At 57.4% G+C, this 19952-nt stretch overlaps 2 protein-coding genes across 10 annotated transcripts in view; one reads left to right on the top strand and one right to left on the bottom strand.

Annotated features, from left to right (window-relative positions):
* The first annotated feature begins 293 nt into the window (after window positions 1-293).
* On the top strand, window positions 294-7588 carry ZDHHC16 (zinc finger DHHC-type containing 16). 6 transcript variants are annotated; one of them, XM_008062540.2, is made up of 11 exons: window positions 294-467; window positions 1992-2239; window positions 2399-2593; window positions 2737-2825; window positions 3157-3185; window positions 3729-3862; window positions 3996-4043; window positions 4839-4924; window positions 6000-6123; window positions 6330-6400; window positions 7006-7588. In XM_008062540.2, the coding sequence occupies exons 2-11, from the start codon at window positions 1997-1999 to the stop codon at window positions 7118-7120; spliced, it is 1134 nt and encodes a 377-aa protein (XP_008060731.1). In that variant the 5' UTR covers window positions 294-467; window positions 1992-1996; the 3' UTR covers window positions 7121-7588. The 6 variants fall into 6 exon arrangements, with proteins under 6 accessions (XP_008060731.1, XP_021570408.1, XP_008060733.1 ...); XM_021714733.1 differs by having other exon boundaries at window positions 296-467; window positions 6054-6123; XM_008062542.1 differs by lacking the exons at window positions 294-467; window positions 3157-3185 and having other exon boundaries at window positions 3817-3862.
* Window positions 7589-7818: 230 nt separating this feature from the next.
* MMS19 (MMS19 homolog, cytosolic iron-sulfur assembly component) overlaps window positions 7819-19952 on the bottom strand; it is a 39810-nt gene continuing 27676 nt past the window's right edge. For 2 of the 4 annotated variants that reach the window (XM_008062537.1, XM_008062539.1), the window contains 22 exons: window positions 19228-19302; window positions 18476-18553; window positions 17875-18013; window positions 17477-17631; window positions 17169-17247; window positions 16764-16889; window positions 16487-16568; window positions 16055-16155; window positions 15805-15954; window positions 13926-14081; window positions 11832-11931; window positions 11368-11470; window positions 11190-11258; window positions 10847-10973; window positions 10000-10100; window positions 9803-9859; window positions 9483-9669; window positions 9120-9202; window positions 8836-9000; window positions 8699-8758; window positions 8278-8378; window positions 7819-8199 (listed from right to left, as the gene is read on the bottom strand). In XM_008062537.1, coding sequence (XP_008060728.1) covers window positions 8172-8199; window positions 8278-8378; window positions 8699-8758; window positions 8836-9000; window positions 9120-9202; window positions 9483-9669; window positions 9803-9859; window positions 10000-10100; window positions 10847-10973; window positions 11190-11258; window positions 11368-11470; window positions 11832-11931; window positions 13926-14081; window positions 15805-15954; window positions 16055-16155; window positions 16487-16568; window positions 16764-16889; window positions 17169-17247; window positions 17477-17631; window positions 17875-18013; window positions 18476-18553; window positions 19228-19302 — 2322 coding nt within the window. In that variant the 3' untranslated portion in view covers window positions 7819-8171. The remainder of the gene's footprint in view (window positions 8200-8277; window positions 8379-8698; window positions 8759-8835; window positions 9001-9119; window positions 9203-9482; window positions 9670-9802; window positions 9860-9999; window positions 10101-10846; window positions 10974-11189; window positions 11259-11367; window positions 11471-11831; window positions 11932-13925; window positions 14082-15804; window positions 15955-16054; window positions 16156-16486; window positions 16569-16763; window positions 16890-17168; window positions 17248-17476; window positions 17632-17874; window positions 18014-18475; window positions 18554-19227; window positions 19303-19952) is intronic. The other 2 variants (XM_008062538.1, XM_021714732.1) reach the window with 2 other exon arrangements.

Here is a 19952-nt window from a genome sequence, read left to right as displayed (position 1 = left end):
GGGCTCGGTGGCTCAGCCTGTAATCCCGCGCCTTGGGAGGCTGAGGTGAGTGAATTGCCTGAGCCCGCAGGTTTGAGACCCGCCTGGGCAATTTGGTGAGACCTCATCTCTGCAATAAATAAAAAAAAAAAATTAGCTGGGTGTGGTAGTGCGCACCTGTAGTTGCAGCTACTTGGAAGGCTGAGGCGGAAGGATTGCTGGAGCCCAGCAGGTCGAGGCTGCGGTGGCCCAGAGTGCCCACTGCACTCCAGTCTGGGCGACACAGTGAGGCTCCAACTCAAAAAAAAAAAGAAAGGCCTTTTATGCAGATGAGCTGGGGGCAAGGAGGGTGCAGCTCCAGTTACTCAGCTGAAACCCAGCAGTGCAGCCTCTCCGGTTTCCGCAGCGTTTTGAACCACCTGTTAAATAAGTCAGTGGAGTTGTCCAGGACAAAGCAGTCCTCCCTGGATCCCCGGGGGAAAAATCTGGTCATTTCTGGCAAAAGACTTGAGCCAGCAGAGTCGAGGAAACTCGAGGAGGGGTCGTGAAGACACCTGTCCCCTGTCTGGCCACTGCCCAGGCAGTCAGTGTCCTCCCAAGGTTGGAGGTTGAGGTAGAAACTGCAGGAGACACAGACTTGCAAGGGCCCGTGGCAGGGGTGTTTGGGCCAAGGGCTGCAGGTGCAGAGAGGGTTCTTGGGCGCCTGAAGAGCGTGGGGCAGGGGAGTGGCTGACGGGGGCCCTGAGGCCTTCAGGAGCCACCCGCGTGGCGGCCCCTCCTGCTTCTGGGACACCTTCCTGTGGTGGCTCCTGGAAACCTGAAGTTGTCTTGGCCACCATGTCCTAGGGGCGGGGCTGGAATTGGAGACAGAGCATCTGGTGTCACGCAGGGGAGCCAGCTGTCCTGACAGGAGACAGGGAATTCGTGCTCCCAGGTTGAGTCTGCTGGCCTGTGACGTCAGCCCAGGGAGTAGGAAGGAGTATTTTTGCCAAGATTCAAACAGCACCAGGGGACGTCTGGGTGGGGGAGGTGCGGGTGGGGTCTGCGTGCTGTGCCCTCCCTCCTGCACCTGCTGTTCCTGTGAGCAGTCACCAGGAGGTCAGTCAGCGGGCCAGGGCAGGCAGGAGCCCCTGGAGACCTCTGCTGCTGTGGCCATGGCCAGAGACGCAGCGGGCAGTCCTGTCCACACCAGACACACTCCACCCAAAAGTCTGGTGTGGACAGGACTGCCCGCTGCGTCTCTGGCCATGGCCACATAGACAGCTCCAGAGACTGCACTGGCTTGGTGCCACCTGCCTTCCCAGCATGGAGTATGGCCTTGGCCATGGCTTGCGTCTCCTTGGGTTTGCTCAGTACCTGCATGGTATCATGTCAGTATGATTTCTGCAGGCCTAGAACCTCCAGTCCCTACCTCTGCAATCTGGCTGGGACATCAGCACTGGACAGTGTGTGGAAAAGTGAAGTGACCTTCCTGCTTCCCACAGCTGGTTACTGGCTAGCTGAGTCTTAGTCTTATTCTTTTTTTGAGTCGGAGTCTCACTCTGTTGCCCAGGCTGGAGTGCAGTGGCATGCTCATGGGCACTGCAGCCTCGACCTGTTGGGCTCTGGCGATCCTTCTGCCCCAGCCTTACAAGTAGCTGGAACCATAGGTGTGCACCACCATGCCTGGCTAATTTTTTTTTTTTTTTTTGATTTATTGTAGAGATGAGGTCTCGCCAAGGTGCCTAGGCTGGTTTTGAACCTCCCGGACTCAGGCAGTCCTCTTGCCTGGGCCTCCCAAAGTGCTGGGATGACAGATGACAGGCGTGAGCCACTGTGTCCAGCCTGGGTCTCTCTTTTTTCTTTTTAGAAAGCAGGATTTATTAAGAGGACAGAAAAACTCCCACAGTGGGAGGAGACCCGAGGGGGGTGCCCCTGTCTTAAGTCTCTGCCCTGCAGGCGGGTGTCCTGGCCCGCCAGTGGCAACAGGAGGACAGGACTCAGGCTGGCTGCTCACCCCGGTGCTCTCCTAGGAGCCATGCGAGGCCAGCGGAGCCTGCTGCTGGGCCCGGCCCGCCTCTGCCTGCGCCTGCTTCTGCTCCTGGGCTACCGGCGCCGCTGCCCGCCCCTGCTCCGGGGCCTGGTGCAGCGCTGGCGCTATGGCCAGGTCTGCCTGCGCTCCCTGCTCTACAACTCCTTCGGGGGCAGTGACACCGCCGTGGACGCCGCCTTCGAGCCGGTCTACTGGCTGGTGGACAACGTGATCCGCTGGTTTGGGGTGGTGAGTGACGCCGGGAGAGCGGGAAGGGGCGTTGGGGGGACACATGCCATCAGGACCTGTCTCTGATGGACCCACCCGGTTTTGGAGGCCAGCCCCGCCCCCCCGGGAAGCTCCCGAGGTCCTCGGGGCCTGGCCGTCTGACCCCACGCGTGCCGGCAGGTGTTTGTGGTGCTGGTGATCGTGCTGACCGGCTCCATCGTGGCCATCGCCTACCTGTGTGTCCTGCCTCTCATTCTCCGAACCTACTCGGTGCCACGACTCTGCTGGCATTTCGTCTACAGTCACTGGAACCTGGTCCTCATCGTCTTCCATTACTACCAGGCCATCACCACTCCTCCCGGGTACCCCCCCCAGGTGGGTCTCCACAGGGTCACGGGGAGGGGGAGCCTGGCAGGCCGTGGAGCTGCCCGGAGCGAGGGCAGGGGCATGCCTCGGGGTCCTTTGAGGGCTGGAACTGCTGTCGCGGCCGCCGCCACCATGCTCTTCCCTTCACACAGGGCAGGAATGACATTGCCACGGTGTCCATCTGCAAGAAGTGCATTTACCCCAAGCCGGCCCGAACACACCACTGTAGCATCTGCAACAGGTGGGTCTGGGCTGCGACCCGAGGGCAGAACCTAGACCCAGGGTTGGCTGAGGCACGGATGAAGCGCCCGGCAAGTCCCGGGGTGCCCTCTCCCCTGACACCGCAGCCTTGGGGTGGTCCTGTGAGTCAGGCACTGGTTCCACGAACAGAAACAGGCTCAGAGAGACGAGAGGCCTTGCCCAGAGTCATGGCCAGCAAGGCCAGGCTGCCTTGGGCCTGTGCCCTTCCCGCTTGGCAGCATGCTGGACCTTGCAGGAAAGGGCTGGCACCGACCGCTCCCGCTCCTGGCCTGGGCCGTTGTCACTGTCACAGCCTGTGTCCCTCCTCGCAGGTGCGTGCTGAAGATGGATCACCACTGCCGTATCCTTTTGCTGTCTCCTGTCTGACCCCTTCCTTAGCTCCAGAGCACTGTGCAGGGCTGGCGGCCACTGACTCAAGGCTTCTAGAGTCATGCAGCAGAGAACACTGGGCTGTTGAGAAGTTAGTAGGTGGAGTCGTGGGGTGGCCATCTCCCGGGGAAGCAGGAGGTTCACAGGCACTCCTTGGAGCGAGGCATCGTCTAACAGCTTTCTTCTGGGTATGCCAGGCAGAGCCACGGGTCCCCTTCTGCTGTCCCGTGCAGGTGTCTGGCGAGTCCCAGCTAGGCTGAAGGACAACAGCTCCGTTTTACGGAAGGATTTCGGTTTCCCAGATTTTCTGGTGAGACTTGAGGGTCTGAAAAGCTTAGGACACTTTCAGCGTGACCTCAGGAGGCCATCCGATTTTCCCGCCTTGGGAAAACGGTTCTTGATGACTGGCAGCCTGAGGCTTCAGCAATGTCGTCACGAGCCAGAGATGCACCAGAGTGGCCTGGACACCCCTCGAGATTGCGTGCGCTCTTGTCCTTAATCCTCCTCCCACCAGCCTGGCTAAACAATTGTGTGGGCCACTATAACCACCGGTACTTCTTCTCTTTCTGCTTTTTCATGACACTGGGCTGTGTCTACTGCAGCTACGGAAGCTGGGACCTTTTCCGGGAGGCTTATGCTGCCATCGAGGTAAGCGGGCGTTAGGAGCATGGTGCTCAGCGGTGCGGAACTCTGCGATGCCAAACCTGGCCCGAAGGAGTGGGCTGGGTGCACCCCGTCCCGCAGGCCCGAGTGTAACCAGCACTGTTTTCCATCCCCTTAGAAAATGAAACAGCTCGGCAAGAACAAACTACACCCGGTTGCCAACCAGGTGGGCCGTCCCCACCCCACTGCCTCCTGCTGCTCAGGCCTGGGGCGTAGAGTTGCTCAGGCAACTGGGGCGACCTGCTGGTTTAGTTGAGGCTGGCCGGGAGGCCGCCGTAGAGCAGATCGGGAGTGTTCAGGGAGGTGTCTGCGGTGGGTAGACCGAGTGGTCCGGGGCAAGCTGGAAGGTCCTTGCGACAGCTTGCCGTCTCTCCATCAGCACTTCTCTGGGCTGAGCCAGCACGGCCCCTTGGCGGTGGCCAGAGCAGCAGGGGTCTGTGTCCGTCTTTGTGGTGGGGCTCCAGGGGACAGAGGTCAGGCTGGCCGGTCTGCTCACCCCTTGCTCCTGGCCATCTGCATCTGGACCCCCCACCTGCTGACCCCGCCTTGGGCTCCCATGACTGTGTCCCTGCTGGCCCTCTGTCCATTCAGGAGCTCATGGTTCTCCCCCCGCCCCCATCAGTCCATGCTGGGTGGGGGGATGCAGCCCCAGTGCAGGAGCTCTGGCTGCAGGCTGGCTCCCCTGGAGTCCCATGTGTGCTGTCCACTGGAAGGCCCAGGGCCAGCTCCCCCTGTGCTTCGCCATCTTGTCCAGATCCGCTTGACCCAGCGTTTGTCCATGTGAGGTGCCGCTGGGCTTGGCCCACCCATCTGGCTGCTTCCTTGATTCCCCTGTGGCTTCACCCCCGGTTTTCTGCCTGGGTGTGGATCACTTCCTGCCTGTAGGTGCTGGGGGCTCCAGTGGCAGTTGCTGGAGACCCACGGAGCAGAGGAGCCACGCTTCGCTGTTTTCTTTTTCTAGACTTACCACCAGACCCCACCACCCCCCTTCTCTTTCCGGGAAAGGGTGACTCACAAGTGTCTTGTCTACCTCTGGTTCCTGTGCAGGTAACTGATTCTCATGTTTGATAGTTTTTAGGCAGGGGCACCTTCAGGAAAACCTTTTTTAGCATCCACGTGCAGGCAGGAACCCGTCCCTGAGCGAGCAGCCACTGTTCTAACTCAGAGTCTGGTTAGAGCAAGGCCGCCCTTCCGCTCCCGGCATTTGGGGCAGGGAGCACTAAGAAGGCCAGCGTTGCTTGTTGCTAACAGACGCAAGCTCGTGCTGGGCCAAGGTAAGCGCGACTCATTTAACCCTTGTAGCACCGAGTAACGGGGGGGCGAGTCTGTGTAGAGATGAGGAAAACTGGAAGTCAGAGGGCGAGGTGACATGTTCAGTGACACATGGCGAGGAAGGGTGTCCAGCCTCTCAGCCATCTCGCTCCCGCTGCGGTGCTCTTACTGCCCTCCACTGTCTCCCAGGCGTGGGTATTTCAAAAGTACAGAACATTTAATAACCTAGACCCATCGCCCCAGCCTCCTTTCCACATAACTTACTATTTCTTGTTTTGGGTTTTTTTATTGTCAGAGCCTCACTGTCGCCCAGGCTGGAGTGCAGTGGCACGCTCACAGCCTCCGCAGCCTCAACCTGCTGGGCTCAGGCGATCCTTCAGCTCAGCCCTCCAAGTAGCTGGAACCACAGGCATGCACCACCACGTCTGGCTGATTTTTTTTTCCTTTATTGTAGAGACAAGGTCTTACCATGTGGCTCCGGCTGAGCTCAGGCAGCCCTCTTGCCTCTGCCTCCCAAAGGATTATAGGCATGAGCCACTGTGCCCGGCTTCAATTTTTCTTTTTGTAGAGACAGGGTCTCACTGTTGCCCAGGCTGGTCTCAAACTCCTGGGCTCAAGCGATCCTCCTACCTTGGCCTCGCAAGTGTTGGAATTCTAGTTGTGAGCCACTGCGCCCAGAAGATGCCTCTTCACTGATGCTCCTTACATATGCAGGGAAGAGTTCACGTAGGATGCATGCTGGGATAAGGAAGGCATAGCAGACAGCCTGGCAGCCAACCACAATCAATCAGCTCAGTTTCAGACTCACTTCCTCCAGCCCGCCCCACGCGTCTTTGCCCTCTTTTCTTAGCTCTGTGGCACTTGCCCTGGGAGCCCTCACTGTGTGGCATGCTGTTCTCATCAGTCGAGGTGAGACCAGCATCGAAAGGCACATCAACAAGAAGGAGCGACGCCGGCTACAGGCCAAGGGCAGAGTGAGTAGAGCCGAAGGCTGGGGCAGGGGTTGGACAGCTGTGCCTGCCACTCTGGAAACAGAGGCCACAATCAAGGCTGCCTTGGGCAGGCGTCACGCAAAGCCAGGACTTGCCCACCTGAGCTGTCGTTTAGCCAACTTAGTCTTGCAATGTGAGAGGGGATTAAGAGGATGAGGCTTGTGGAAACGTGTTTTTCTTGACCTTAGGTATTTAGGAATCCATACAACTACGGCTGCTTGGACAACTGGAAGGTGTTCCTGGGTGTGGACACAGGAAGGTAAAGCAAGACACACGGACCCATGCTGTCCAGCAGAGGCTGTGGCGAGGCCAGTGTTCTGCACCTGTGGGCATGGGGAGTGTGGCGAGTGTGACCCAGGACTGGGATAGTGGCCACTGCCCTAGCACAATCCTCCTGTGTATAGTTTGGACCCACACAGCCCACACTGGGGGGTTCTGAGTAGCAGATGAGGCTGCAGCACGACCAGGGGGCCCCTGGGAAAGCCGCTCTCAGGGAGCGGCCTCTTGGCGCAGAGTGGGGCAGTGCCTGGAGTCCAAGCCAAGGATCTGTGAAATGGAGGCAGTCGATTTGTGACACAGGTCCTGACGATGACGGAGATAGCGATGACAGGAACGTGCATCCCTCCCTCTGCCTTTCCAGCCTTGCTGCACTCCTGCCTGTCACTGTGCTTGCCATGGTCCCCCACTGACGCGTGGCCCCAAACCGCCAAGGGCCTTCAGGGCACCACAGTGTGTATTTGTTGGACCAGAGCAGGGAGAAGAACCGAGAACTTGTGTCCCCTCTGGCTTCAGGCCCCCCGAGGGCTTGCTGAGGGACAGTGTGCAGGCCCGGGCCCTGGACTCAGCGTCCCTCCTCTCTTCCAGGCACTGGCTCACCCGGGTGCTGCTGCCGTCCAGCCACCTGCCCCACGGGAATGGGATGAGCTGGGAGCCCCCTCCCTGGGTGACAGCGCACTCAGCCTCTGTGATGGCCGTGTGAGCTGGACCGCAGCCGCCGCAGCTCGGGCACCCACCTGCTTCCTGTGTTGTCTCAAGGACCTCCAAGGGCAGCCTTTTCTAGAATCCTTGGTCAAAAGAGCCAGTGGCCCGCCCTAGGGTACCACATAAGGACAACTCAAGGACCAGCTTTTGGCTGCTGCAGAAGCAAGACACAACATGGAGGAATCTTAAGACTGGTTTCCCTTTACTCAGGCAACAGACCTTCCAGCCCCAGACTGGGGTCAGGCAGCTAGTCACCCTACCCTGTGCCGACCCCAGCCCCTCCAGGTCACAGCACTGGGGCTGCCATGGCCTCGTCTATGTGCTGTCTGAGAAGACACCTGACTGGTACAGCTGAGATCCTGGCTTCTCAGCGCGGCAAAGGCACCAGCTCTGCTGCTGAGGTCACTGCCACTTCGCGTATGCTGCTGAAGGGAGCAAAATTAAAGGTATTTGATTTTTAAAGGCACGTAGCCTCTCACTGTGTGTTGCCTCCATGGACAGGGAAGGGAAAAAGTCAAGGCCAAGGCCTGGTGAGCGGTGTTCTGGTCCTGCCTCCTGTGCCCTGACCTGGAGACACAGGACGCCCTGAGGAGTCCTGGCGAGTCTCCGTCCCTCTCTGCTGCTCCAGTGCAGGCCAGTGGCCCTCCGGCTATGTGCCACAAGGCGTGTGTGCGGTGGCCAGTGTCCAACAGCCAGTCCGTTACCAAAAGAAGCCTTTATTCTTCAGCAGGTACACACATAGCCATGGTCCCTGGTCCGCAGGGCCACACGCATCTCACTCACCCTCGGCAGCGCCTGTCCCCTTTTCTGACACACCCACAGCCCTAGGGCTCTCTTCAGACACAAGTGGTCTCACACTGAGTCACTTCTCAAAGCCAGCGGGAGCCAGGACTCTTCTGTTCCCCACGCAGCCCCGCAGCAGAGGCTAGCGTGCTGTGCCCATAGGAAGGGCGGGCAGAGGCCAGCAGTTTCCCTGCCTTGGGCAAGATGGTTCCATAGGAGTTCCAGGTTAGATTGTCAGTTGGAACAGGGAGGCCAGGGCTGAGGGCTCAGCTGCCAGGGCTTCCCAGCAGAAACCTGTGGGCAAAAAGGACGCTGGTGCACTCATGGCAAGGCTTGTTTGGACCCGTCTCTCCCCAGGCCCTGGCGACTCACCACTCTCCCCGAGCTGACACGGCTTCCTTGCGCACCAGTCTCTTCCTGTCGTCCAGGGGTTTGGCCAGGGCCCGGATCACCTGCGGTCTGTGCGGCAACAGCTGTGGGGTCAGAGATCACCTTAGCCTGGCACGTCCAAGGCAGCCGAGAGCGCCGCGGCTCTGATTCTGGTCAGCGACTGTTCTGAGGGAAGCAGGTCGTCCTTGGCGATTCCAGGGAGGGCTACGGGGCAGGGTGGCCCCTCTGTCGTGGGGGCGTCAGGGTTTACGGGGTCCATTCTGTGTCCAGGGAAGACAACCCTCCTTATCTACACCCCGTAAGGCCTATTTCAGTCCCACAGTAGGACAGCTGAGGCCTAAAGGCACGTATCTGGCTCTTCTGAGGCGTCCCCAGCACAGGAAGGGACAGGTGCGGTGCGTACCACAGGGGTGGGCAGGCGCGTGAGGGCGTGCATACACTGCAGGGCAGCAATCCGGACGGCCTGGAACACAACCACAGCAAGGTGAGGGACAGCCCGGGAAAGACGCGGCCGTCCCGGAGCTGCTGGGTGCAACGCACCATGGAAGGGCTGGAGGCGAGGGCCAGGAACTTGGTGACGAGGGTGTCGACGTGCAGGCTCATGACTTGGGGTGCTTCCAGCAGGAGAGGCTGAAGGCAGCCGAGGGTGGAGAGCTGCACCACGCCGTCAGGGCAGGACAGGGCTTCCAGCAGCAGGGACAGCAGCTGAGGGGCGGCGGGAAAGGGGGGTGGCCACGTGGAGGACCTGGCTCTCCCCCCTGCCACCCGGCCACCCGCAGCTTGGGGAGTGCTTGGTCCCTCGCTGGGCTGCCTGCAGGACTCACCGTGGGCAGCTCTGGCAGGAGCACAGGCTTGGGCAGCCTGTTGAGTACGTGAGACAGAGCCTTCAGGTAGTTAGGCTTCACGTCTGCAAGACACGAAAAGGCACCCCGGGAGAAACCGGGCTCAGCCATGCACCTTGAGCGTTCAGCTTCAATCTGGGGTGAGGCTGAGACATCAGCCTACAAAGGTGAAAAGACAAAACCCCAGGCTCAGAATGAGCAAGACAGGCACCTAGAGGGTTACCTTCTCGGTGCCGGCCACGATACAGATCACAGCAGCACACAACTCTGAGGTTGTCTTAGGGGCTGTGGCTGTGCAAAGGACAGGTCTGTGTGCCTGGGGCCTTTCTTCCAGACACTCCTCACCTTGGGGGGCCGCATGGAAGCCCTGGACCAAAGCAGGCACGTTGTCTGTGAAGAAGCGCTGGCGGAACATGATCCGCACCTCGGCGTGGCCAGCGCGAGTCAGCACGTCGGTGCAGTCAGACATGAGCAGGGAGAAGCCGTCGGCGGCTGCCTGGCCTAGTTCTGGGTCACTCAGGAGGCCCATGAGCTGGAGAAAGGTAAGGTACATCGGGGAGGAGCGTTTACACATCAGGGAGGAGGACGCAAGTCTTTCTGGGAGGACAAGGACCCACAGGAAGCGCCTGTGCGTCCCAGCTTCTCCCACCTACGGAAGTACATACCTGAGCTGTGAGGCGGGAGCTGAGAGGGTGGTATCTGAGCACCAGGGCCTTCGTTACCTGCAGTGCAGAGAGCACAGTCAGGCCCGGCACTCACACCCCAGGGCCCAGAGACATGCTCCTGGTTCAGGGTCAAATAGGGACACCTGACTGAAGCAGACATAACTGCCTCACTGACCAGACTCCATTCCGACTCTCACCCAGAGAAGCAGCGTGAAGGCCTGACTGCGACAGGGCCCAGAGTCCAGGCCAGCCTCCACCGTGTCCACAGCCAGCTGCAGGAATTCGTCCAACTGCTGCCCTGAAGAAAGGGAGGGAATGCTGATGCCAAAGTCTCACGCTTCCCCTTCACTACGAAGGAGGAAGTCATGGAAACACAGAGATCCCAGAGAAGCTGCTAGAAAAGGGCAGCATCGTTTGGCCCCTGGACAGAAGGACGGGACGCCTGCAAGAGAGCCTAGTATTCTCATCACGCAGGCGTGCCGTCTGCTCCCAACGAAGGATGCCCAGCCTAGCCCCGTGCAGGGGCGACGGCAGAGCTGGGCAGCCTTCTCCTGGCTGCCCTCTCCCCTCAGGTGCTATGCTTTGCCCAATTCTGGTCTTGCCTCTGGTGCCAAGGGCTGTCCCAAGGACAGCGCTGGAGCAATGAAGCCCTGCTGTAACTAGCAAGCTCCTTTCTTTTTTTTTTTGAGCTGGAGTCTCACTGTCGCCCAGACTGGAGTGCAGTGGCCGCTCCCGGCCACCGCAGCCTTGACCCATTGGGCTCCGGCGATCCTTCCGCCTCAGCCTTCCAAGTAGTTGGAACTACAGGTGCGTGCTACCATGCCTGGCTAATTTTTGATTTATTGTAGAGACGAGATCTCGCCAATTTGCCCTGGTGGGTCTCGAACCCACGGGCTCAGGCAATCCATTTGCCTCGGCCTCCCAAAATGCTGGGAGCCACTGAGCCCGGCCTGCAAGCTCTTTTCTAAAAGAGGATGAGGGCTGAGCTTGAAGGCCTCCCGGGCAGCTGGTTCCGGGAGGCTCCCGACAGTCTAGCTGCAGTACCTGCAGGGTGCTTGTTGAGAAGGCCTGCGAAGCACTTGGCCGCGGCGGTGGAGGAGAAGGGGCAGCCGTGGCAACGGCTCAGCTCCAGAAGTTCCCGCATGAGCTGGTCCAGCTGGGGGATTTCCACCTGCAGAAACCCTGGCGTGTCATGGATCCAGAGAACACCCAACCTCTAAGACAGCCAGCACCCAGTGGCAGCAGGGAGTAGGATGGGTGAGACTGACTTCTCCAGTGGGGCAAGTGAAAGATCAGCTTGCTGGGGCAGATTTCAGCTCAGAGTCACTAGGGCCCACCACCCCTCGTCAGGGTTCAACAAAGGTGCTCCCTGAATGTGCTCACTCACATCTCGAGGCAGGGAGCACACGAAGGCCATCAGCAGCGCAACCAGCCGCCTCTGCCCTGAGGAGCCGTCCTGGAAGGCAGAAGAGCCTGGTCAGGCCTGTCCTCCGCCTTCCCAGATTAGCCCTGAAAAGGAAACCTGAGGACATGAAGCTCCAAGACTCCCCCATTTGATCCGTCACCTGGAAGGGCTGGAACCTGCTCGGGAAGCTGTTTTCAGGCAGAAAAGAGACGTTGCCGTCCAAGAAGAGGGGCACGATGTGTGCGACGCTCTGGGCAGCCACCCTGGAGGCACAGTGCTCGGTATGGTCAAGGAGCCAGGGTTCCAAATCAGCCCTGCCCGCCACAGACCCGGGGTTCACATTAGGGTCACCAAGCCAGTGGGACAGGCCCTGGGCATTCACACACTTGCAGACATTAACTCGCCCCATATTGTGTGCCAGGACCCATTCCCTTCTAGGCCAACTTAAGGTGGATTTCAAAAATGCTCCACTTCCTTTCACTTTGTCAGCAGAACTTTCAAAGCCATGTGCTGCCTCCATGTTTAAATACAGGTCAAAGGACAGCTGACAAGACAGCGGTCTGTGGCTGCTTCCCAAGATGCCATCCTCCTCCCTGGGTCAAGCCACGTCACAGCTACACGTACTCAGGGCTCAGGTGGGTGGTGGCAGTGCCAAAGACAGACACCATGGCGGCCAAGACCTCATCCTCCAACAGCACTTTTCTCAGAACTGAGGGCTCCTTCTCTGCAAAACACACACACATACACCAAATCACAGGCCACGGCCGGGGCTGAGAGGTCCAGGTGATGGGTCCTGTCACCATCACACCAGGGCTCAACTCCTGCCACATGGCAGCAGTTTCCAATTTGTCCTCTAGGAGAGCTGTGCTCCTGAGAACCAGCAGGACACCAGAAACTGCAGTGATCTAACCCGAGGCCATGGAGAGCTCTTGAGAACGTCCTGCAGTCCTTTGACTGGACAACAGTGGGAAGTAAGGACAGCTGATATAAACGTTCTTTTCTTTCTGAGCCAGGGTTTCACTGTTGCCCAAGCTGGAGTGCAGTGGCATGAATACAGCTGTATCAGCATCCCAGGTGACTGGGATTACAGGTGTGCATCAACATACCTGGCTAGTTTCTAAAATATATATTTATTTTTTATTTTTTTTGAGTTGGAGTCTCACTCTGTCGCCCAGACTGGAGTGCAGTGGCCGCTCCCGGCCACCGCAGCCTCGACCTGCTGGGCTCTGGCGATCCTTCTGCCTCAGCCTTCCAAGTAGCCAGAATTACAGGCATGCACTACCACGCCTGGCTGATTTTTGATCTATTGTTGAGATGAGGTCTCGCCAAGTTGCCCAGGCAGGTCTCAAACCCGCGGGCTCAGTCTACTCACCTCAGCATCCCACGGTGCGGGATTACAGGCTGAGCCACCGAGCCCGCCTTAAAATATATACTTAAAGACCAAGTCTTACTGTGTCGCTCAGGCTGGTCTTGAACTTCTGGGCTCAAGTAATCCTCCTGTCTTGGCCTCCCAAAGTGCTGGGATTACAGGCATGAACCTCCAAGCCTGGCCTGTGAACGTTTTTTTTGCCACTGCAGCCTCGACCTACTGGGTTCAGGTGATCTTTTTGCCTCAGCCTTCCAAGTAGCTGGAACTACAGGTGTGTACCACCACACCTGACTTATTTTTCTTGACTTATTATAGAGACAAGGCCTGGCCAAGTTGCCCAGGCTGGTCTTGAGCCCCTGGGCTCAAGCAGTCCTCTTGCTTCGGCCTCCCAAAGTGCTGAGATTACAGGCTTGAGCCACTGTACCCAGCCTATGAACATTAAAAAAATTTTTTTTTAATATGTGGGGTACAAGCCGGGCTCGGTGGCTCAGCCTGTAATCCCGTGCCTTTGGGAGGCTGAAGTGAGTGGATTGCCTGAGCCCATGGGTTCGACACCCGCCTGGGCAGCGAGACCTCATCTTTACAATAAATCAAAAAATCAGCCAGGCGTGGTAGCGCATGCCTGTAATTCTGGCTACTTGGAAGGCGGAGGTGGAAGGATCGCCAGAGCCCAGCAGGTCGAGGCTGCGGTGGCCGGGAGCGGCCACTGCACTCCAGTCTGGGCGACAGAGTGAGACTCCAACTCAAAAAAAAAAAAAAAATGTGGGGTACAATTCAGGGTTAGGTATACAAATGTTCATTACGCAGGTATCCTTGTTGACAAGGTGTGTGTCCCCCTCCCCTTCCGAAACATTCTTAACATAAGAAATATGTTTAAAAGTCACATGGATTTATCTTCATGGGTCCATAATGGTTGTAGCAATTATACACTGAACACCTACTGTGAGGCAGGCACTCCACTTGACTTTATTTAATCCTTACCAACTGCCCTGGGATATAGACATTACTCTTTACCTCCATCTTACAAATGAGGAAACAGGCTTAGAAAGGCTTAACAGCTAGCTGCACCTGAGGATGAAACCCAGCCAGATCCAGAGCCCAAGTGTGACTACACTCATTACACAGCAATGAAAGGGAATCGTGTGCAGCCTTGTGGGCGCAGATGACACTAGTGGGTTTTGGTTCTTGCTGTGGCCAGGCTGCAGCCTTTGCTATGAAGTGAAATCTCACCCTGGGGACAAAGGTTCAAAATCGACCTTTGATAGCACATGGTGCCGTACCCCAAGCACCCAAGGGGTGGCAGTGCGGCTCAACACTAGCAGAAGGTCGGGAGTGGGGCGGAAAGTTACCTGGCATGGACGCCTGCACGGCCAGGGCAAGCAGGCAAGGTATAGCCGTCTGGTGGAAATACCTGCAGCTCTCAGGGTGCTGCTGACATTTTTCTGCCACCTGTTGGAGGCTCTGACAGACAGCAATGACCTCACTGGATCCTTCAACCATGTTCCCTGTGGGTGAGAAAGTCAGTGTTCTCTGTGGGGCTTTCCTGAAAACACTTCCATGTGCTTCTGATACAGCAGATGGGAAGAGTCAAAGACGAATGACTGAAGAGACCAGCGTGTCTTGCTAAACAGCCACATTACTGGACTCTCTTGGCTGTGCTCTGTCATCTAGTCAGAAGTCAGGGAAGCACTCACACACAGGGGGCCAAAAACCTCGGAACTTATTTGCAAGACACTGTATGTTTACATTTCAGTCACCTTCAAAGCTGTCACTGTTTGATGCAGCACACCTGCAGAGATGCTTTTTCCATTGCTCAAAACAGTTTTTGAGTTCGTCCATTTTGATACCTTTTAGTGCTTCTGCCGTTTTTTGTTTCACCTCTTCCACGTTGGCAAAACATTTCCCTTGGAGGGCTTTCTTTAATCCAGAGAAGCAAACAAACAACGTCACCTGGACGAGATCAAGTGAATGGGAGAGCGGGCAATGGGATCGTGCCGTTTTTCGTCAAAAACTGAACACTCAGCTCGGTGTGGGCAGGTGTGCTGTCAATCACCCATTATGAAATGGGCAAACACACTGAAGGAATCTCCAAAAGAATTTACTGCTGGGTGCAGTGGCTCATGTCTATAATCCAAGCACTCTGGGAGGCAGATGCGAGAGGACTGCCTGAGCCCACGGGTTCAAGACCAGCCCGGGCAACTTGGCGAGACCTTATCTCTACAATAAATCAAAAAATTAGCCGGGCATAGTGGCACACGCCTACAGTCCCAGCTACTCGGGAGGCTGAGGTGGAAGGATCACCTAGCCCGTGGGTTGAGGCTGCGGTGGCCATGAATGTGCCACTGCACTCCAGCCTGAGCGACAGAGCAAGACTCTGACTCAAACACAAACAAAGCAAAAGTCCGACTTAAAAATAAGCAAATAAAATTTTAAAAAATTCACTGAAGCTGAACGAAGCCTCTCACAACGTAGCTAGTACACAGATGTTGATGGTTTGCTAAGACACTTCATCGAACAAGGGAAGCCGATGGGGGCCAACCCTCCAGAAGATAATTCTGGGTTTTTTTGGATCCCCCTGTACACGCTCTCCTTGTGCTTCCTAACAACCCTAGAAGCATCACTTTCCCCACTTTAAAAGGAGGCTATGGAGGCACAATGGAATGATCAGTGGCTTTTCCAGGGTCACAGTAAGTGGAAAGTCGGAGTCAAGCCAGGTGACACCCAGGCTCAGTACTCTTGCTGAAATGTGACAGCTGCCGCATCAACCAGGCAGACCCAAGTCCACCCAAAGAGCTGGGCAGGCCAAGGCAGGGAGCTTAGGCTGGTGAGGACCCCTGGAGATCTGTGAGGACCCTTCGTGATCAGCAAGTTTCCAGTATCAACCGCTGCTGTCATTTTTGGCGAGGAGCCTGTTAAGTGAGGCCTTCAATTCTGCGTTCCCGCAGGCTCCCTGCGGATGGCCCTGCTGCTGGGTGACAGACCATATTCTGAGCACCAGGGCCTGAGAATGGTGCTTTGCAATTCCAACCCCACAGGAAAATCACCTGGCACCCTCAACCGTGACTGCTGCCCAAGTCCCATTCCCCATCAGAGACTGGGACCCAGGCGGGCAATGGCATTTTAAAAAGGTCACCATGGCACCCTCATGCACAGCTGGGACACTGCCTCGGAGGTGCTGACTACAGCTGCCCACCCGCCTGCTCCGTGGCTGTTTCTCCTGGTAGTTACCTTTGTGCACCTCCCAGAGATGTTGCAACAGCAGAGGCAGTGTCTCCTTGACGAGGCTGGGGTGTGTCGACACAGCCGACAAGGCCTGCAGGCAGCGCAGATGCCGGGAGGCCTTGGCAGGCCCGTTCCTTCCAGTCAAGTCTGAGCCTCCTGAAAGCAACCCAGAGGCAAGGTTTTGTGGTGTGATGGCAAGCATGTAGGCCCAAGTCTTGCTGGGATGGGTGGGCCCCAGAAGATTGGAGACACATACCTGCGTGAAGCTCTTCAGCAAGCCTGGGCACCAGATGATTGCTGAAGGCCACGGGATAGAGAGTGGCCAGGGCTCCCGATGCCTCCAGCGCGGCCACCCTGCTGGGGCACAGAACAGATGAGTGCCGGCCACGCCTCTGGCCACCGTTCCCTTGCCTAGATCTGATCGGAGGCTGTCTGGGAGTGTGGGCTCCGAGGCCTTTCAGGAATCAAGCACCCACACCGCAGAGCTGGACAGGGCTTCGCACCGCCCGAGAAAGGAAAGCAGACCCATGTCCCCCCAGCCAATTGGCAGCCAGAGCCTGGCGTGGAGCCTGCCTCCCCCAAGGACAGCCAAGGGCCAGAAGCCCAGAGCCCTGGTCCTTGCTGGACCTGCCACCAGGACACAGGCAAGCATCAAGGTGCTCTGTGTCTCACTGCTTGAGATTCTTACCAACTCTGGGAATCCTCCTCCAGGAAACTCAGTCTGTAGAGGTGACCCACAGCCAGCTCCAAGTCCCCAGAAGACAGGAGATCTGTCATTAGACAGGAATGTGAACCTCATCTTTCTTTCCCTGCGGCCACCACAATCCTCTCACAACTCCTACCAGAAGCCCCCAACCACCCAGAGTTGCAGTGAGGATAGGATATCAAGGCTGCTGCTCACTTAGGACAGAAGTCGCTAGGTGAGGACCAATACCCACACCTTCTCACTTTCCCTTAAGATGTACCTGGCTGGGCACCCAAGACTGTGAGTGTGCGGATGCCAGCGAGCTGAAGCTGGGTGCTGGGGTCTGTCAGGGCCATGAATACCAGTGAGCACAGCTGGTCCTTGAAACTACCCAGAGGCCTCTGATCTAGGAAGAGACAGAGGCCGGGTTAGAAGGAAGCCCCTGCAGCCTACACCCCCAACTCAATGATCAAACTCGGGGCACACTTGGAGAACTGAACCCACCGGGGGCCCAGGAAGCACCATGGGGAAAAATTAACAGATGGCATCCTCTAAGTGTGCTCTCGTGCTCCAGCCTCAGAACGGAGCACCGTCCTTAGCCTCTCCTCCGAACACTTGCAGCTGTGCCGTCCTCCAAAGGCACAGTGCTCAGCAGTCTCCAGGACACCCCCAGAAGGGAACTCACCTTTGTCTTCATGGCCCCATTTCTGCTGCAGCTTCAGGAAACCCAGGATCATGTCAAGGATGGTCCGCCGCTGGTTGCTCTGAAACGTTTCAAGGGGACTCGAGTCAAGGAACACTTGAAAGATTTCGATCCTGCTCCCCTGGAAGCAGGGAGGACTGTCCCTTCACGTAAGAGTCAAGGAAAGAGTGGACGAGGGGAGCACCAGCAGCCAATGGGGCGAACCCAAGCTCCGTGATCTGGGCCCAAGCCGCAGCTTAGCTCTCTCTCCGAGAAAGGGGCCCCTCGGTTCCCCTGACACCGCCCCTCACCTGGCTGTGCTTGTGGAACTGCTCCAGCAGCAGCGGCAGGACGTTGCTGGTGACGTGGTCGCAGGCCCGGGCAGACGCGCCTGCAGCCGCCTGCAACAGTTTGGCACTAGGCCACACCAGCTTCATGTCCGGCTCACACAGGTGGTGCCTGCAGTCTAGAGAGGCAGTACGTCACAGGCCTGGGAGTAGGCAGATGCTGCCTGCAGTCCATGGAGGCTGGCGGCTGAGACCTGGGACAGTCTGCTAGCCGTTCCACTCAAACTGTTTTTCAACTCAAAGTAGGGCCACGGTGCCCCACTCACTGAACAGGTGGGCTCAGCCACCCAACACGAAAGGTCACTGGCCTCAAGGGATGTGATCTCTGCGCGCTCCCCCTCTGGCTGCCACGGCCCCATTACCCTGTAGGATGCTGCTAAGGAAGGAGTCAAGAAGGTCCTCGGCATCAGCCCTCAGCACAGAGCGAGACAGACACGCAGTCAGGGAGTGGAGGGCCGCCAGCCCCTCTGCCTCCACCCGCTCACTTGCCGTCTGGAACACCTGTCGAGAGGGATCCCGCGGCTCCTGGGGTGAGCGGGAACCAGTGAGGCCGCCCCTCCCCTGCCTGTTCCCTTGAGGGTAGACACGGGCATCCCAGCAGACTGACTTCCCACCAGGTCCTCTGTCCCACTCAGGACTGATCACGCACTTCTTGAGAATCAGACGCCAGTTCTGAGTGGTGGTTGTGGGGACCCCTTTGCTCTCTTTCTCCCCCGCTACTACACTCCTTGTCAAGATGAACAGGATGCAGGTAACGGGCAACAGTAGTCAAGTGCTCGTCTAAGCAGCCCCTAAAAGGGGTTCTCTCTTGCCATCCGGCAGGAATTGCGGCCCCCTGCTTGCCAACTCAATAACCAGGCACAGGACCTTGGCCCTGGGATGGCAGAGGGGAAGGACGGGGTGCGCTACGTCCCCTGCCGACACCGGCTTTCGCAACAGTGAGCCTGCCTAACGAACACTCACCTCTCTGCGGACAGAAGCCCAGAGGCTGGGGAGGAAGGCCTTTAGTTCCTTCTGCCCGTACACAGCGCAGCAAGCATCCTGCCAAGGAAGCCACAGCTGTCAGTCATCCACATACCCAGACACGCCGTGGGAGGCAGGCATATCAGCATAATGGCCCCTGAAGGAGCTGGGACTCAGCAGAAAAACCAGTGGGATTTCTCAACAGTCCAATTCAGGGCACAGAGAAATCGGAGCTTGCCTTGGCTGATAAAAAGCAGCATAAGGGCCGGTAGGCTCACACCTGTCATCTCAGCACTTAGGGAGGTGGAGGTGAGAGACTGTCTGAGTCCAGGAGATCAAGACTAGCCTGGGCAACATAGCTTGACCTCATCTCTATTGTTAACAAAAAAGTTGGGTATGGTGGTGTACACCTGTAGTCCCAGTTACTCAGGAGGCTGAGGCAGAAGGATCTCCTGAATCCAGCAGGTTGAGGCTGTGGTGGCCATGAGCGCGCCACTGCACTCCAGCCTGGGTGACACAGTGAGACTCTGAAGACTCAGGTGGGAGGTCTGGTCAGCCTCTCCTCAGTTGCCACTCAGTTACTACGAGCCAAGAACATTTGCAGCTGAGGCTTTAGGTCAACTCACAGGCCCAAATCCCGGTCTCCCTCTTCTGAGGCCCACGGACTGGTCCCACTGATCAAGAACCGATAGCATTTGGTAGCCCTGACTCATCTGATGGCGGCTGGGTCCTGCAAGGAGAAAACCACTCACCAGGGTCTGCAGAGAATCCAGCTTGGCACTCAGAAGCTCGGAGTCCACCTTCTCAATCAGCAGGGGCAGCAGGAACTGGGGGAGAGAGGAATGGCCTTAGGCCTGTCTTTATTGCTACAGTCCCCCGGGACAGGCAAGTACACCAAAGGGTCAAACTCAAGTCAGAAGCTGTGATGTAAGCTAACCTCCTGACAAGCTGTGGCCAGGGCCCTGGTTACCTGAAGAACAGGCAGGTTGTCAAAGTTAGAGGACTCCAAGAGATAGCATCATATAGGTGGGTACCATCACGTCTAATTTTTTTTTTTGTAGAGACGAGGTCTCGCTGTGTTGCCTGGGCTAGTCTCAAACTTCTGGGCTTAAGCGACTCTCTTGCCTTGGCTTCTCTAAGTGCTGGAATTACAGGCGTGAGCCACCGAACCTGGTTTGTTTTTTGTTTTTTTTTTTAAAGAGTCTCACTATGTTGCCAAGGCTGGACTCAAAACTCCTGGGCTCAAATGATACTATCTCCTCAACTTCCCAAGTAGCTGGATTACAGGCACGTGACACCATGTCCAGCTCTAGATGATGATGATGATGATTTTTTTGTTGAGTTGGAGTCTCACTCTGTCGCCCAGACTGGAGTGCGGTGGCCGTTCCCGGCCACTGCAGCCTTGACCTGCTGGGCTCCGGTGATCCTTCTGCCTCAGCCTTCCAGGTAACTGGAACTACAGGCGTGCGCTACCACG

Source organism: Carlito syrichta, unplaced genomic scaffold (genome assembly GCF_000164805.1).
Source record: "Carlito syrichta isolate Samal-C Ts95f unplaced genomic scaffold, Tarsius_syrichta-2.0.1 Scaffold305742, whole genome shotgun sequence".
Lineage (NCBI taxonomy): Eukaryota > Metazoa > Chordata > Mammalia > Primates > Tarsiidae > Carlito > Carlito syrichta.
This window is presented reverse-complemented; position numbering and strand designations above follow the sequence as displayed.

What these genes read in the sequence shown, in the direction of transcription:
- ZDHHC16 (XM_008062540.2), top strand. Translation starts at nt 1,997, where the DNA reads ATGCGAGGCCAGCGGAGCCTGCTGCTGGGCCCGGCCCGCCTCTGCCTG. An exon ending in GAAGATGGATCACCACTGCC is followed by an intron (nt 3,186 to 3,728) that starts GTATCCTTTTGC and finishes TCCTCCCACCAG; the next exon opens with CCTGGCTAAACAATTGTGTG. An exon ending in AGGCTTATGCTGCCATCGAG is followed by an intron (nt 3,863 to 3,995) that starts GTAAGCGGGCGT and finishes CCATCCCCTTAG; the next exon opens with AAAATGAAACAGCTCGGCAA.